The 18,053-nt window shown below is 41.6% G+C and overlaps 1 protein-coding gene across 1 annotated transcript in view; it reads right to left on the bottom strand.

Annotated features, from left to right (window-relative positions):
- PCSK5 (proprotein convertase subtilisin/kexin type 5) overlaps positions 1 to 18,053 on the bottom strand; it is a 320,817-nt gene that overhangs the window by 279,545 nt on the left and 23,219 nt on the right. Inside the window, exon 2 of the mRNA XM_065879408.1 lies at positions 5,517 to 5,621. Coding sequence (XP_065735480.1) covers positions 5,517 to 5,621 — 105 coding nt within the window. The remainder of the gene's footprint in view (positions 1 to 5,516; positions 5,622 to 18,053) is intronic.

Raw genomic sequence — 18,053 nt, 5'->3', positions numbered from 1 at the left:
TGGGGTGAGAGGAAGTGCAGCAGCGGCCAGATCAGGAAGCACTTGTACTCGGGGTGGAATGAATTTTGAAGCTGCACCAGGACACCAGGAATCTTGTCAGTGAAAAGGCATGGCTGTGATTCATGCATGGGAGCCAGGCAAGATGGAGCTCAGACACTCCTGAGCCTCTATTTCTAACTGAATAAGGTTTCTTTACCTCCAAAGATCCCCTGGCAGATCAGGTGTATGGAAACAACTTTTAAATGGTTTGTCTCAGAGTTAAAAAAAAAAGAGTTAACTAATGTGCTGGTTGTCTCCACAGAAAAATGACATATCAATCCTCAGTGAAGATAAATTGATTCTGAAATTGTAAAGTGAATCCACGGAGAAATGAGGTTTGACTGATAAGAAGTAGATTGGTACAACGTTTTGGGAACAGGACCATTATGTACAGTGAAGTACCCCTGCACCCTTACCTTACTCCATCACATCGTCTTCACCCTTGAGGCAAAAAGAGAAACTCCATTCGCCTGAAAATCAAATTCTGGACACAATAGGTACCAACAGGGATTAGTCAAGAACTTGAACTTCCCTTTCTCCTTTCACAGGTTTGATTCTATCTGATTTTGCTAATTACCTCCAATTACTTCATTTCCTGTCCTTTTCCTACAGCCCTTTAGCTGTCACTCTACAGTGCTTGCATGCTCTGCTCTAAAATCCTCTTTAGAGGAAATGGCTTACATATAAATGTAACAAATGAGCAATCTCTCTGTGAGCTAAAGCCTTGAACTTAATTCTGGGCCACACTGACAGAGGGACAATTGCTGCTCCAGGAGACTAAGAGAGAGGCTCCAAATATTTAAAGAGCTGTTAAGTGTAAGTCTGGAAGGTAGAAGTAGATCCAGTTAATGGACAGAAGTTACAGACAAGCAAATTTTAGCTCAACATGTTAAATCTCTTTAATTTTATAGAAATGTTTGAGCTCTCTGTCATTGGGCATGTTTAACAGATCTGAAAATAATATTTTTAGGAGTATGACAGAGGGTATGTTAGCATTGGATAGGAAGGAGAGAAGTGTAATTCTAAGGAGCCTATGATTCTGCAATAAACAATACTATATCAATAGTTTTTCCGTATTTGAGATACACAGCCATACACATCCACGCGATGAGGCGGGTTGATACGTTGAACTTCAGGAAAAAACACGGCAGGAGAGTTGCTCATCCCTGAGTCCAGAGCAGAAGGTAATTCTATCCTAGATTTAGATAAAAATTGATCTTTAAATATATTTGAAGACAGAAAAAAAACGACTGGAAAAGATAAGAGATTAAAAGGCCAGAATCTTCAAGATAAAACCTCATGGGCAAGAGTAGAAGTTGGGCTTGTATATCAAACTACACATGAATAGGACATAAGGGCTAAACGAAGGACAGTTTATGTTCTTTATTTTTGAAAGCCTACTCTAATGGAAAATGTAGGATTCTGATTTTTCTGTTCTGGGTAAGAAGAATGAAAGAAAAGTATCTCCTCCACCACCCCCGCCCATGTCTGCACCGGCAGTTAAAGAACTGTAAAGAACTTTCATTCCAAAGACCTCCTGTAGATACCGCCCTCTTTGACCAAAATGCCACAGGGCTGGCAAAGATTTCTAAGCAGATTAATGAGAGGCTTCTGAAAACGTTAATTCAAGACTGCCCTCTCTCAGATTTAACCTAGGTCTCTTGGAGAGAAGTTGGTGAGTCACGAACACTGTTAGACTCACCCTTCTAACTGCTGTAATATTGTACCAACGCTTTTTGCCAAACTGTGTTATTATCGTGTAGTGATGCCGTCTTAGAAGTCTGCGGATCCCTGTCATTTAAAAGCTAATCATAACGTACTGTTAACATATGGGAATCCAGTCTATTCTTGTTCTCCGGGCTCATGTGCCCCAGCTGACCACAGCATTTTCTTAGCACCGGGAGGGTTGTTCTTACAATGTTGCTCCCTTTCTGGGGAAGATGAGGAACAAAAATAACTTCACACATCACCAATGTTTCCCACCAAGCCATTCCACATGGTCCCGTCCCCCTAATCACAAATGTGCCTCCACTCTGGCACACAAATCGCCCACCACACACACACACCCAAGATTAAAGAAAAGGAGACCTGCCTAAGAAAGCAAGTTGTGCGGATACTTTATACTCCCCATGAGATCTGCTGGGAGTGAAAAATAAAAAGTCAGCCTATAGAAATTTACATAATCTCAAAGTATTTCCCCACAAAACGCCTATTAATTAGGTGGGGGGAAATCGTATTTTAAAATAAAGAAACCCGCCAGACACCAGGTTTCATCAAGTGACCAAAGTTAAAATCATCAGCAATGAAACACGTCAATGTCATGTGCCTCCCGATCTGATACACTGGGAAGGACGTAGCACTTCTCTGGTTTCCTGCCAAACCTGCAGCTAATCATGAAGAAACAGACAAATGCAACTTGAGAGATTCTACAAAATAAGTGGTCAGTACTCTGCAAAAACATTCTAGATCATGAAAGAAAAGGAAAGGAAAGGGGAAGGGGAAGGGAAAGGGGAAGGGGAAGGGGAAGGGGAAGGGAGGGGAGGGGAGGGGAGGGGGGGGGACGGGAAGGGAAGGGAAGGGAAGGGAAGGGAAGGGAAGGGAAGGGAAGGGAAGTATGACAGAGTATACCAAGGGGATTTGGGAAATATGACAACTGATGTGATCCTGGCCCAGAAATGAGACAACTGGCAATATCTGAATAAAATCTGTAGATTAGATTATAATATTGAATCAATGTTAATATCCAGATTTTACCCAAATGTTAACCATTGTACTCCCAGTTATATGACAGAACATTCTTAGTTTTGGTAAATACACAGTGAAGTATTTAGAGTTCAAGGGGCATCATGTCTGCAATTTGCACCCAAATTTTCAAAAAGAAACTTATATACATAGCTATGTGTGAATGCGCGTGCGTGTGTATAGAGAGAAGAGAGAGAAAATGACCAAGTAAGTCTGACGAGATGTAAAATGTAAACGTTAACATCTGGGGAATCTGGGAAGTGAATACAGGAATTCCTCATAACGTTTTTGCAACTTCTCTGTAAATAACCTTTGTTGTTGTTGTTGTTGTTTTAATTAAAAAGGAAACTTAACCTAAGTGGCGGCCTGAGCTCTTCGCGGAGGGAGCTGGAGAAGGAGGAGGAATGTAGTAGACCCCCATCTCCTTTGCTCTTCCGTCCCCAACACTGAGAAGTGCTGTAACGTCTTGTGTTTCCCTGAAAGCTACTGTGGGAGGCTGCAGAGAGCTCCCTGAGGGCACCACCCTATCCCCAAATCCCCAGAGCCTAACACAGGGCCTGGCATATATTAGACCCTCAAGCAATGGCCAATGGAAGGAATGATCGGACTTTAAGAAACATCTGAAAGAAACTGCAGGCAATCCCCAATCTGCAAAGTTGGTAGAACAGCAGCCCTTCTGTATAAACAGCTGGGCGGCAATGAGGGGCAGGTGGCATCAGAATGAGGAGAAGCAAGGTACAGTCCTATCCTAGGGTATTCTTTATATGGAGGAGGAAGAGGAACTGAGCATGTACCCTGGGGCTGGCCTGAACTGGCTCTGTTCCTCTGGGCGGGGTGGGGGAGGACATACATGCCAGGCACTATGTGTCCCAGCATCTGAGGTCTCCACTGGGTCCTGCATGAGCTATTTGATGCACTGAGATAAGAAGAATGGAAGGCCAAGCTTCCCCAAAAGAACGTTAAGGCTTGAAATAGCTCTGTATTCAATTCTGTTCTTACCTCCCAAACCATTTAGTACTCGGTTTTTCAAATTCACGTGGACCGGGCTTCCCTGGTGGCACACTGGTTGAGAGTCTGCCTGCCGATGCAGGGGACACGGGTTCGTGCCCCGGCCTGGGAAGACCCCACATGCCGTGGAGCGGCTGGGCCCGTGAGCCATGGCCGCTGAGCCTGCATGTCCGGAGCCTGTGCTCCGCAACGGGAGAGGCCACAACAGTGAGAGGCCCGCGTACAGCAAAAAAAAAAAATCACATGGACTATGCACATGAGGTCTGAAATTAAAATCATTTAAATTACCGAAGTTCAAGAAAGCTTGGAAAACGTTAACAGATGAAAAACGTGACTTTGCTTCGAAAACTTCGCTAATTCAGGAACATCCTAACAGATTGCTTTTCCAGTAACATTTAACTCTGAATAGAGATAAAGGGGAAATATACATATAATCCACAGGCTGCCGGAGTGTTAAGTATCAGGGGATGTTCCTATAATCCACAGAAAATTGGGCCCTACAACAAACGTGCTTTTTCTAACCACCAAGATACAATTTCACAATCATGAACACTGTGTGATAATATTCCAGACAAAAATTAAACAAGAACTGTGGCACATAACCGAGGACAGGACTCCAAAGGGCCAACCTGATTTGCATATTAATTCAAACAGGGACCTTTTTGCTTTAATAAGGAATATCATTTCCAAGGAATCTCTAGGTGAGATTGCCATGCTCACTGGTAGAGAATTGTTGACCAATTTATTTGAAAATGAGCTCATATGATAAACGCAAACCATAATGAGGAAAAGACAACCCTTCCTGATCAGTAAATAACAAACAGTGAATCCACAGAGGAACCAGGGCAGGCTGGTACTGCTGTCCTCACTCCCTCTTTACCCATCACATCTGGGAGGCCAAGCAGTTCTCTGTCAGAGTCAATCCCTTCCTCCAACTTAATAAGGACAGAGGGTTATCTCATCCTCAGAGTTTTAGTTGCCAGTTATTAGCCTGTTTGTCCCTAACACCCTCCAGCTTCCTATCTCCCATTTCAAAGCTGTCCTGACTCTCCAAAATGGATTGGGAGAATCTAGACATGACATATCTCCTGCTAGGTTCTCCTAGAAGTATGCTTTCTGTACAACCCCAAAGGACTGGGGTGAAGACAATGTGTAAGAAAGATCCCTGCTGAGCTTCCAAGAGGAGCACAGCCAGCTTCTGTCCCTTCTGTGCTCAGAATCCCTCCTGTCTCAGACATGGTCTAGGCCATGGTCTAGGCCCTGGGCCACCAGTGGCATGGCTCTATTAATGCCCGTTGAAACTACAAGGATTCGTGGTGACCTGAGGCCTGACCTAAGGGTTCTGGAAAAAACTGCTCTACAGAGCTCAGATAGAACCTCAGATCTGTATGCAAATAGGCAGATGGTATGGTCTTCTTAAGACTTCAATACTTCTGAATCCATCCCTATCTGTCCCCACATACACTCCTTCTCATTTCTCCATGACAACTCCTACTTCTGATACCCCTGGGCTGTTCTACAACTGGGATGATAAGGGCACTTCAATAAAAAATCAAGCCACTGCCTATTTTTGGTCTCAAGAGGAAGCAAAGATATTGGACCAAAGGATAGTATGACAGCTCTTGAAATGTAAGCTTTCGTGCTGGTCACCAGTTCCTAGTGTGATGTTACCAATGAAAAATGCAGAAGCTCTGCCTCTTGGTCCCCACCCAACTGGTTCTTCTTACCTTTGGTTCCATTGAAATGAAACTGTGTGTTCCTCTGCTTGAGAGAACTGACCTTTTAATCGTCCTGCTGTGATAGAAGTGGTAGTAATCCTTCAGGGCCCCGATCTGCAAAGGCAGGAGGGAAAGAATATAAGAGAGTTAACGTATGAAAAGTCTTCTGTTTTCCTGGTTTTTCATTAAAATAAGAACACAAAAGCAAAAAAAAGAAAAGGTCCATAAATTATGCAGTTGCTGGCCATGCTTAAATGCTACTTGAAGCTTGGTGATCACTTTTCAAAAGAAGGACATGTGATATGAAATGGAGTGTCCTTGAGGCGGTGACCATGGAACTAAAGATTATAATGGGGCAGCTTGGACTCTCCATATCTCCCTTTTAATGTTTAATTTATATGCAGCATTTTAAGTACTTCTATATCAATCTGTACCCAAATGTATGAAAGAGAAACAAATATCAAATAGCTATCTGGTTATAAAAACACATCGCATTTTGTTTGCTCCGAGAAATGTACAATGAAAGACCTTGTTAGATTATTTATATCGTTAATTTGAAACAAGTCCTAAGCAACTGATCATTCGCAAAGAAAACAGTACTTAGTTTGTTTCCTGACTTCAGTAGACAGTATAAATACATAGCTCTTATTCATGTGTTGCAAAACTAAAAGTGGAATGAATGGCAATTTCTAAAACAAAACAAAGATCACACGTCCTACCTATCAGCTAAGCTTCCTGTGTGACAATAGTTCAATCGACTTTATCTTAACCATTTCTTTAACAAATTAGTTTTCTCATTTATGTACCCCTTTCTTTAGTTAAAAACAGGTCTGTTTAGGATAGCTGTAAAAATAAATCCCTGTCCATTCTAAGAAAACAAACTAACACAATTCCAAACAATCATATTCTTTCAGCAGATTGTAAAATGTGGATCACATAATGGAAATTAAACCATACAATGAGCTAAGGCAGGAGAGCTTGGTTCTAGTTTCGGCTGACGGTCACCAGAAGTGTCTCCTTAGCTAAATCGCATATACTTACTATGTCTCAGTTTCATTATCTATAAAATTGGACTTCAAGCCAGTTCATTTCTCAGATCACTACAGCTGTCAAATTCCATTCTTTACCACTGACACTTTACTCGCCTTGGACAAATACATTTAGGGCTATTCCTCCAGAACACCATTGCTCTACCCTAAAAGAATGACCACCAACAAGATGTTTTCCAATTAGGACAATTCAAAAGTTAGGCCTTCTTAATTAATAAAAAGAAAAAAGAAAAAAAAGTCATTGCCCCAGCTTAATTTTTTCAGATAAAAGGTTTATTTTTCATTCCCATCTTTTCATCACATTCTCAATCATTGTCCCGCCCCTCCAATAAGGATGGTCAACCAAATTTCTGTGCCATTTAAGAGTCATCTCCTCACTGGGACTTCATGCTCTAATTGAATGTTTCTTATCTTCATTAAATTTGAATGTCTGAAGTCTCCCATTTCTGATTCAAGTGGAACTGCCCAGATGTACACAGAAGAGATCCTGGACTCGGAAAACAAGTAGGAAATGAGGCAATCCTAGCTGAAACCTCTAATCTCAATGATTCTGGACTCCGAAGCAGTAGAAAACAATGAGGAAGAGGGCACAGGTGCCAGTCCCAGTCTCCACGGGTGTTTCAAGGAGGGTTTTACAGGCCAACTTTAAAATTCCAGAGGAGTAGGGGTAGAATTCAGGAGGGGCTGCATAATCCTCTATCAGAAATCTTAAAATCCCAAGAAGCTTAGAGCTTTCACCTCACATAGTTTCTGTCAAGAATGCTCCTTGGGGGCTTCCCTGGTGGCGCAGTGGTTGAGAGACCGCCTGCCGATGCAGGGGACACAGGTTTGTGCCCCGGTCCGGGAAGATCCCACATGCCGCGGAGCGGCTGGACCCGTGAGCCATGGCCGCTGAGCCTGTGCGTCCGGAGCCTGTGCTCCGCGACGGGAGAGGCTACAACAGTGAGAGGACTGCGTACAGCAAAAAAAAAAAAAAAAAAAAAAAAAAGAATGCTCGAGTAAATACAGTAGTTTTTGTGGAAAGGAACAGAGAATCTCTGAGGAAGAACTTTTTATCAACGTGTGAAGTGCCAGTATGTTTAAGATCATGTCCACTCAACTATTATGGAACCTCTTCGACTATAGGAAATGACTGAATTCAACTCAACTATTAAACTCAAACTGTGGATGAAATACACCCTGAAGAAATATTCAGATCCTTTGTGGCTTCAATGGTACACACCAGAATGCTGGCCTAATGCAGTGTACGTGGAGCTGGAAAGCGGAACCCTTGTCCTGACTTAACGTGCTCTGGGATTTTGGATACATCACTTAACCTCTTTGGGCCTTGGTTTCCTCAACTGTGAAATAAGGACACAGGAGGTACAGTGGACAGAGACTGGGCGTCAGAGTCTAATGGGGGATAATAGTGTTTATGGGTTAGTGTGGTTATAAGGATTGAATGTAATAGCAGGTACACTGCCTAGTCAAGTCACTGTCCAGCACATAGTAAGTAGCAGAAGGTTATGAGTTTCCCTCCTAAGTTTATATTCAAATCCTACCTTCCCTCACCTCCTATCCTCTAATTAATCCCTCATCTCTGTCTCTTGGCAGGATTCCTCTTAATCTGCCCTGGTATCACCTCCCTTATTTCACTGGCCAAAAATCAAAAGGGTTGATGATACACTGTTGGCAAGGATGTTGGCACAAACGCAGCTCATACAGGATCAGTAAAGAGCATACCATGGTACAAGTGTGTGGAGAGCCATTTGGCAATATCAATAAGATTATACACAGTACTTAACCTTTGACCTAGCCTTTCCACTTCTTAAAATTGATTCTATAGGTAGAGTCATTTACGTAAAAGAATGGATGTTAGTTAGAGCAAATTTTGTAAAAGCAAGGGAATGCAAACAACTAGCTGCCATCGGTAGGTGACTGGTTCTATATGAACTGAAATGCATTGTCTCCAAGGTAGTGGATAAAGAAATAAATAAATAAATACAGGTGCAAAAGAGGCATATAATATGACCCAATTTTTGTAGGAGAAAAAAGGAAGACTCTAGATGACATGTGTGCTTATACGCACAGGATATTTCAAGAAGGAAACTTGACAAACTGGAAAAGAGGGATTTTCTTTTCATCATTTATGTGGCTGCATTATTTTTTTAAATTAAACTAACCAAAAATGAAAAAATAATACAAATGAACACGTGAAATAGCACACACACAAATCCCACCTACTTTTCCAGGGGCAAAGACGCTCCCCCAATTCCATGGGACTGATACAAGGGCCACTTCTATTTGGGCCATTAAATCTCTTTAGCAGTACACTCTATTTCATCTCCATCTTTCAGGGATTCTGTTTCCTCTAGAGGGTTATGGAATGGTGTTCACTGATTGGCTGATGCCTCAATTACAGAATGCCTGCGACGTGCCAAGCATCTTGCTGCTCCTCCGCATGTTATTATATTTAACTTCACCTCCCCAAGAGCTTCTAAAGACAAATATTATCACCTCCAACTTGATAAAGGAGGCTATTGAGGCTCTGGTAGTGCCCGAATGTACACAGCTGGTATTGTGAGGTGGTAAAATGTAAATCTTTGTTGAATGCCTAGCATCCGGGTGAATTTAGTTAAGTTTCATGGTGCATCCCGTCGATGGGCTCCCAAGACGCATTCCAACGTCCTTCTAGTGAGCCTTCCTATACTGCAGAGCTAAATTCTATGCAGCCAGGGTTCTGAATGTGATTAAGGTTCTACCAATCAAAGGCAGACTGTGGCATCGTGAGGCGTGCTCTTGGAGGCATTTTCGTGTTTAGTGGTGGCTGTGGCTAAAGGTCTTAGTACCTGGTTGCTAGCTTTCTGGGCATTCATTTGCACATCCTGTTTTGTCAGTCAATTGGTAAGAGATTTTAGAAGAACTACAGGGGCATCATAGGGTAGCTTCCTCCTTCCTCAGCTTCCTCACTGAGGCAGAAGCAGCAGCTCTGGTGGAGGCCCATGCTGTGGGGCGGCTTTGGGGGCCTTTTCTGAAAACTTGGCCCTCCTGATTGATACTCCAAGCTACTTAAATAGTCAATACTGAATGCCTTCCAAAGCAGACCAAGCAGTGGATTCAGCAGTTGGCTCCCCTGATTATTCCAAACTGGACAGATGAGAATTTCTGAAAAAGTAGCTTTATATATATACAATCTTGCACAACTTAGAGATCCTCAACGGTATGTACCTTTTGAGTCATGGGCTACAGACACCACTGAACCACAGGCTACGGATGACCCACTGTGTCTGCTCTAACATCCTGTTAGATGACTACACTGGCTTCTTGGCTTCTCACAGCCATTCACACCAATCTCCTCTCTCAAGCCTTTCTATACAGTAGCCAGGATACGGTTATAAATGTACATTTGACTGTCATAGTTCATAGGCCAACTTCAAATCCTTGAGTGGCTTCCCTTTGCTGTTAAAATAAATAGTAATATTTAATATTATAATAATATAATTTTAAAGTTAATAATAATAATATCAACATTTATTCTGTGCCAGGAACTAGTCTACATGCTTTATCTAACTCACTGAATAAAAGCACTGTGGCCACCTCGATGAACCTGTCAGCTCTCTCAGGCTGCTTGTTTGCCTTGTTTTCCCTCCTGCCCTGTCCAACTTACAGATTTCCCCAAATTCTGTACTCCTTTTCGAAAAGTTATTTACTATCAGCCTACAAATAAAATTTTTTTAATGGGCAAAAGTTTGAACAGACATTTCACAAAAGATAGACAAATGGCCAATAAGCATGTAAAAAGATGCTCAGATGCAAATTAAAATCATAATGGCACTATACACATACCAAAATGGCTGAAATTTAAAAGGTAGACGATACCCATTTTTAATGAGATTATGGAGCATCGGAACTCTCATACATTGCTAGCGGGAGTAGAAAATGATTCAACATCTTTGAAAAATCGTTTGGTAATTTCTTATGAAACACACATCCTCCTCATGACCCAGCCATTTCATTTACAGTATTTACCCAAGAGAAATGAAAACCTATTTCCAAACAAAACTCATACATAAATGCTTATAGCAGCTTTCTTAATAATAGCCCCAAAATGGAAATAATGCAAATGTCTATCAACAAGTGAATGGATAAATCAATTGTGGTATATTTACAGAATGGAATACCCAGCAATAAAAAGGAACAAAACTCTGATGCATGCAGCTACATGGATGAAGGTCAAAACAGCATGCTGACACAAAGAGGATACAGTGTATGATTCCATTGGTAAGAAGTTCTAGGACAGTTACTCTATCATGACAGCAAACAGATGAGTGATAACCTTGGGGAAAGCCTGGAGAAACTTTTGAGTTTGGGAAATGTTCTACATCATGACTGTGGTGGTAATTCCATCAGTGGTTAGTGCTCCGGCATGTTGGAACCAGCTCATTGCAGGCTTGCCAGATCCAACTGCATCTTTTCCCAACACCCTCTGCAGGGACATCACATTGCTGACTTGACATCAACAATGATGGAAGTTTTTAACACAACAGGAAAAACTGGCAAAGGCTACAAATTAGGGCTTCTTTTTTCCCTGATCAGTCACTTGTTTAGTATGTATCAGCACGACCCGGGGTATGTACATTTGTCAACACTCATCCAATCTTACACAAAAATGGTTGCGATGGGGAGTATATCAATTATACCACAATAATGGCGAGTTCAAAAGTTATAGCTCCTCTACTGATCTCTGGTTCTCTTTCCCATCTGTAGAATGATTCAGAGATTGGGAAACGTGAGAACCCAGTGACCTGGGGCTCTTCAGCTCAGATCTCCTCCCACCCTCTCAGGTGAGGTGGGGAGGAACCAAGACAATTGTCCTTGCCGATCAGTCTCCAACATCCAGGAGTTAAAGTTTGAAACTCCTGCTTGCTAAATTCCACTCAGACAGAAAGCTACAGAAGCACCGCCTGGATATACTGATTTCCCTTCATTAAAATTTGACTGTGATGCCTCATTTGTACTTCCCTGAGAATATTAAAACCATTGTAATTACTTGCCTTCTGTATTTCAGACTCTATAACATTCAAAGGAGAATCAAAGAGAAGGCGGCCATGATTGCTTTCCCCAAAGTCACCAAGAATACTCCAACTTCAGGGCCTTTGCGCCTGCTTTTCCTCTGCCCAGAATGCCCTTCTAGAAATCTCCGTAACTCACATCCTCTCTGCTTTCAGGTGTTTGCTCAAATGCTCTCTTCTCAGGGAAGATTTCCACCCAGTTGACCACCCAATTTGAAACTGCTGTCTCCAGCATACCCCACTGCCCCTTCCCTGATTTATTTTTCCCCTTCACATTTATCACCACTTAACATATTATATATTCCCTTTATTTGTCCCATTTATTGCTCGTCTTCCCCTACTAGAATGTTAGCTCCAGAGGTCAGGAATTTTTGTTTCATTCACTGCCGAATTAGACTTAGCTCCTATTAACAGTGCCAGGCATACCCAATAAATGTTAGAATGAATGAATGAATGGTCCCTGATATTCAGGAAATCAAAGCAGCAGTGAGCATGTCTCTAAACCTTAGGGAAGGCTTCTTGCAAATCTCTTTATAACCCTTTCTGTGATACAACATTAACATATAACATACACTTTATACTTAATAAATGTTGAATGAATGAATGACATTATTACATGTAAACATATCTGAAAATTAAGAGTTTACTACCAACAACCACCTAATTACCAAAGTCTGCCTTTGTATTTCCCTCTCTTATTTCATCATAGTCAATGATCTATTGGAATCACTGAACAAACGTGATATTTATAACAAGGCTGTTGAACTTATTAAATTAGAAGGCGACTCACTGCAGAAATCTGCTGAATTGCTAATATTTGTGAAGTACAAACTAAGTGCCCAGCATCACTGCACTGTGTCCTCACGGCCATATGAAGTAGGTATCACGATTTCCACTTTATATGCACGGAAGCAGAAGCTCACAAAGTTTACGAACCTGCCTAGGGCCACACAGCAAAGGGCCAAGCTCAGGTTGATTCTGGGCAGTCTAACTCCAGAGCATATGTTCTCAACTACTCTAAAAGATGTTTAAAATAAAAGGTTTCTAAGGATGAATGTAAAACAATTACCCAGAAGACTGTGCTCCTAAGAGTTGTACACAGAGGGGATGTTTTCTAGGGATATTTCTATCTACTTTGAGCAGATCCAAAAGAGAAAGTGTTGACAAGCATCTTTGAGAGTGAGAGAGAGCCCATTCCTGTCCTCTGTGGGGGGCAAGGAACTTGCTCTCAGTTTCCTGTTCTACCATTGACCCCAAGGAACTTACATTAGTGTCTTCTTTAGGTGAGAAATTATCTTTAAGGGCTTCCCTGGTGGCGCAGTGGATAAGAATCCGCCTGCCAATGCAGGAGACATAGGTTCAAGCTCCGGTCCGGGAAGATCCCACATGCCGCGGTGCAACTAAGCCCGTGCGCCACAACTACTGAGCCTGTGCTCTAGAGCCCGCGAGCCACAACTACTGACGCCCGCGCGCCTAGAGCCCGTGCTCCGCAACAAGAGAAGCCACCGCAATGAGAAGCCCGTGCACCTCAATGAAGAGTAGCCCCACTGGCCACAACTAGAGAAAGCCCGCATGCAGCAACAAAGACCCGACACAGCCAAAAATAAATAAAAATTTTAAAAAAATTTTTTTAAATTATCTTTAAGGCACACCTTCACCTTGAAGTTCAAGGGGCGTTCTAAGCTTAACAAGTACAATACCTGGCACCAAGCATCTTGGATGTTACTCCATGGAACACCACAAATGACATGAAAAATGTCTTCCTTAGACTTTAGTTTCAAGTCAATCACTCAGCTCTTTAGAGAATGACATTAGAATACATGAACTGAAAGATAATAATTTTGTGCTTTTTTGTTTTGTTTTTTTCTAATGCAGTACGCAGACCTCTCACTGTTGTGGCCTCTCCCGTTGCGGAGCACAGGCTCCGAACGTGCAGGCTCAGTGGCCATGGCCCACGGGCCCGGCGGCTCTGCGGCATGTGGGATCTTCCCGGACCGGGGCACGAACCCGTGTCCCCTGCATCGGCAGACAGACTCTCAACCACTGCGCCACCAGGGAAGCCCTAATTTTCTGTTGTTTTAAGCCATTAAGTGTGTGATCATTTGTTACATACGGCAGCAGGAGGAAACTAATACTAGGTAGAACTGGTATCTCGGTAGACATCCATGAGAAGCAAAGGAAACGAAACTAGACTATTTGTATTTGGAGCCTGTTTATTCTTCATAATCTTCAGGATTCTCTGGGTATTCAGTTATCAATTTCTAAGTAGCTATACCAGTATAATAATAGTGATTAGTATCAGCCCAGTACTCTGCTCAGCACTTCGTTAGCATTCCCTTGCTTAATCCTCAAAACAAACTGAAAAGCAAGATAAAGCAACTGGCCCAGCAAAAGAGAACCGGTAAGCAGCTTGTTTATTCAAAGCCAACGTATAATTAATACTACTAATAACAACAGGTACCACTTACTGCTTTCCTACATTATCTCCAATCTCTCCAACAACCCTGCAAAGGAAGGAGAATTATTCTAATTTTATGGAGAAGGAAATGGTCCAAACCTGGGAGAGGCTAAGTAACATGCCCAAGTGAGTTCATCTTAAAAAGCGGGTGATCAAAAACATCCTGTCTACAAATCCCAAGCAAGCAAGAAACGGACACAGCAATTTCACCAAGAAAATGTAAGAGCACCAGATTTTCCCAAGTTCAAGTGAGAAACCTACAGTCTACCCCGCTATTCACACAGGACAGGAAGTTTCCCTTGAAGCAAATCAGAGAATGTCAGAGTTGGAAAAGACCTTAACAGGATTTTGATCTGCCTTTCCTCACTGAATGCAGGGATCCATTCTTCAACCTTTAAACATAGAGCACTGCGTTTTCTGAGACAGTCCATTTGTTAGGAAGTTCTTCCAGATAATTAGTCTAAATCTACTCCTCATTCCTGGTTCTAGCTTGTGAGGCCAACCCAACAGGGTCATCCCTCTTCTGCATGCCAGACAGCCAACACGTCCCTACTGGGTCTTCCCTGTTCTTGGCTGAACATCCGAGTTTTTCCATTTTTTTCTCATGTGACAAGCCTTCGCAAGGTTGCTTCCCCTAGACGTGCCAACATCCATAATGCCTTCCCAGAAAACTTGGAACCCAGAACATAACACAGCTCAACTCTAGGTATGGTGGAGCCAGGATGGAGTCATGATCCCATGACCTCCCTGGGCAATGTATTTCTATTAGAAGTAGCTTAGAACTGAAATATTTTTAGCTGAATGAACTTGGCCAACTGAAAAATCCTCAGATGTCCTTTTCAATTTGGTTCTCCTCCAGTCTATAGTTTAATCTCTTAAATGTAAATGATAGAAATTTACATTTCTGTTGAACATTGAATGTCATTTTCTATATCCTACTCTATACATTTACAGCCTGCCAAGACATTCACTTATTTACTGAGAGCATACTCTATGTCAAGCACTGATCCAAAGACACTGGAGACGGAGTGAACAAGACAAAGACCCTGCTAAGATGCAGATAACATTCTGACTTGACTCTGACAACCCCGCTCTGTCAACTGCAAGTTTGAAATTTACATTTTCCCTATTGAATCAGAATATTTCTCCCAAGAGAACTGAAATAATTTTCATATTAGTCCATTATAGATAAGCATGGGGTTTAACATTCAACGTATAACATGTTTGGAACAGTTATTTAAGAATGAACTGTAAACGGCATTAGGCTTTTATTTTCTTTGATCCATTTTCATCCAAAATGAATAATTATATCCTTAATGTAATATAATCCGTGTACTGTATTCCTCAGATAAAAACATTTATTACTGCTATTTATAGTCAGTTATTCTTTCCAAGAGCTTTTAAAAACTCATCTGTAAGTAATTTCTGGAGAAATGAAAAGAAATTATTGTTTAAGATTTAAACTATTCCACCTGCTTATAAGACACACATCACACACACACACACACACACACACACACACACACACACACACGAAGTAAGAGTCTAAGAAAGGCTGAGCCAGAATGAGTACACACAGCCTATATTTAGATCTGTATTACTCCTTTCATTACTGATCACTGTTGCAACTTGAAAGCATTTCCACGTACTACATGGAAGCAAACACAAAATAGTACCTATTTTGATAGGCGGCAACATTTCTAGAATTACTCCAGGAACAGTAAATTTTCTCTTTAGAGTCAATGATTCTCAACCCTTGCTAAACATTAGAATAACATGGAGGCTAAAAAAAAATACTAAGTGTTCGTTTCCCCCCATGTCCACCCCAGAGATTCTGACATAAGGATCTGAGTTAAAAGCTAGGGCATGAGTATTTTCTTTTAAAAAGCATTCTAAGTGATTCTACAGGTGAACAACCACTATTCTAACCCATCCATCTCATTCTGCAGAAATAGAACAATTTGCTCTGAACTCTGCAATCTCCGTTCAATTATTCCTATCTCGTTAATTAAAGTACATGTAAATGAGAGAATACCTAATTAATGTGATCTCAGCACTAATGTAACTGGTGTGTTTTGTTCTTTTATTCATCCCTTAATTATTTCAAAAGCCATCTCTCCCCAAAATAAAGTTTTTAGAAAAATGTATTTAGTATAACCAGATTAGTAATTTCCAATATTTTATCATACTGGTAAACAGAGGCTAGTCTGAGCTCTACAGAATTTTAAATCACACATTTTATTCCTTCTTTCTTTCTTTTTTTTTTTTTTTTTTTGCGGTATGCGGGCCTCTCACTGCTGTGGCCTCTTCCGTTGCGGAGCACTGGCTCCGGACGCGCAGGCTCAGCGGCCATGGCTCACGGGCCCAGCCACTCCGCAGCATGTGGGATCTTCCCAGACCGGGGCACGAACCCGCGTCCCCTGCATCGGCAGGCGGACTCTCAACCACTGCGCCACCAGGGAAGCCCACACGTTTTATTCTTAAAAAGGAATATTCCGAGAGTAGAAGCTGTGAGCATTAAGAACATGTGATAGCTACCAAATGTAAAATAGCTAGCTAGTGGGAAGCAGCCGCATAGCCAGGGAGATAAGCTCGGTGCTTTGTGACCACCTAAAGGGGTGGGATAGGGAGCATAGGAAGGAGACGCAAGAGGGCGGGGATATGGGGATATATGTATATGTATAGCTGATTCACTTTGTTATAAAGCAGAAACTAACACACCACTGTAAAGCAATTACACTCCAATAAGGATGTTAAAAAAAAAAAAAAGAACATGTGATAGAAACTATGTGTGCTCAAGACAGTTGATGGCCTTGTCACCCTCAGTTAAAAAACTTATTAGATGGAGAAGCTCCGTGTCTTTTCTTATGGCTGTTCAGAGATGCCTTGTTCCTTTGTCCCTATCTTGGTCCTTCCCGGGGACTGGCAGGGTTAACGCTTGCAGGGTAGTGAACTTAAAAACAGGGTCCAGAGCAGGGGATAAGCAACAGCATCTGTAGCACAATGGCAGATGACAGGTGGGTGAGGTATCCATCCAGGCGTGAATTTCTCCATCTAGGCAGATGTGAAGTTGGGTCCTACTTTTATAGCTCCTGAGGCGCTGCCACTGTAGGCAGCTATTGGTCATTTGTATTAAAGATGTCACAGATACACAACTAGTAGAACAGATCAAATAAAAGAAAAAAAAAAAACAGCAACACCAAGTGATGGTGAGGATGCAGGTAAATCGAAGGTCATCCAGTGTTGTTGGGTAACAGTTTGTCAGTTTCTTACAAAATTAAACATTCATTTACTATATGACCCAGAAATCTCACTCCTAAATATTTTCTCCAAGAAAAATAAGAACTTGTGTTCATCCAAAAACTTGTACATGAATGTTTATAGTGGCTTTAGTCATAATCACCAAAAACCGGAAACAACCCACTGGCCTACAACTGGTGAATGAATAAACAGCCCGGTGAATCCATACAATGGAATACCACTCATCAATTAAAAGGAACACATTACTGATTGATTAATTAGGGATGAATCTCAAATGCATTCTAACAAGGGAAAGAGACCAGGTTCAAAATGTTATATATAAATGCACATTCCACTAATATGACATTCTGGAAGAGGCAAGTAGACCAGAAAATACATTAGCAGTTGCCAAGAATTGGGGGTGAAGCAAAAGGCTGATTACAAAGGAGCACTAGGGAGTTTTTCTGAGGTGACAGAATTGCTCTGTGTCTTTATTATGGAGGTGTTTACATGACTATATGCATTCATCGAAGCCTACAGGAATATACAGGGAATGTTACTGTATGCAAATGATACCTCAAATAAACCTGATCCCCAAAAATTGTCCATAGGGGAAAGCCCGGTCATCAAAGTGAGTTAGTTGGAAAGGTGATGCAAATGGAAAAGCAAAAAGTTTAAAAAGCTGTTTGGATTAAAATATATTATCAAATTGGCTTTATTTGATTAAGGAGCTTCCCTAAATCCATCG

This window comes from Phocoena phocoena, chromosome 6 (genome assembly GCF_963924675.1).
Source record: "Phocoena phocoena chromosome 6, mPhoPho1.1, whole genome shotgun sequence".
NCBI lineage: Eukaryota > Metazoa > Chordata > Mammalia > Artiodactyla > Phocoenidae > Phocoena > Phocoena phocoena.
The sequence above is the reverse complement of the archived record's forward strand: the minus strand, read 5'-3'. Positions and strand labels throughout refer to the sequence as shown.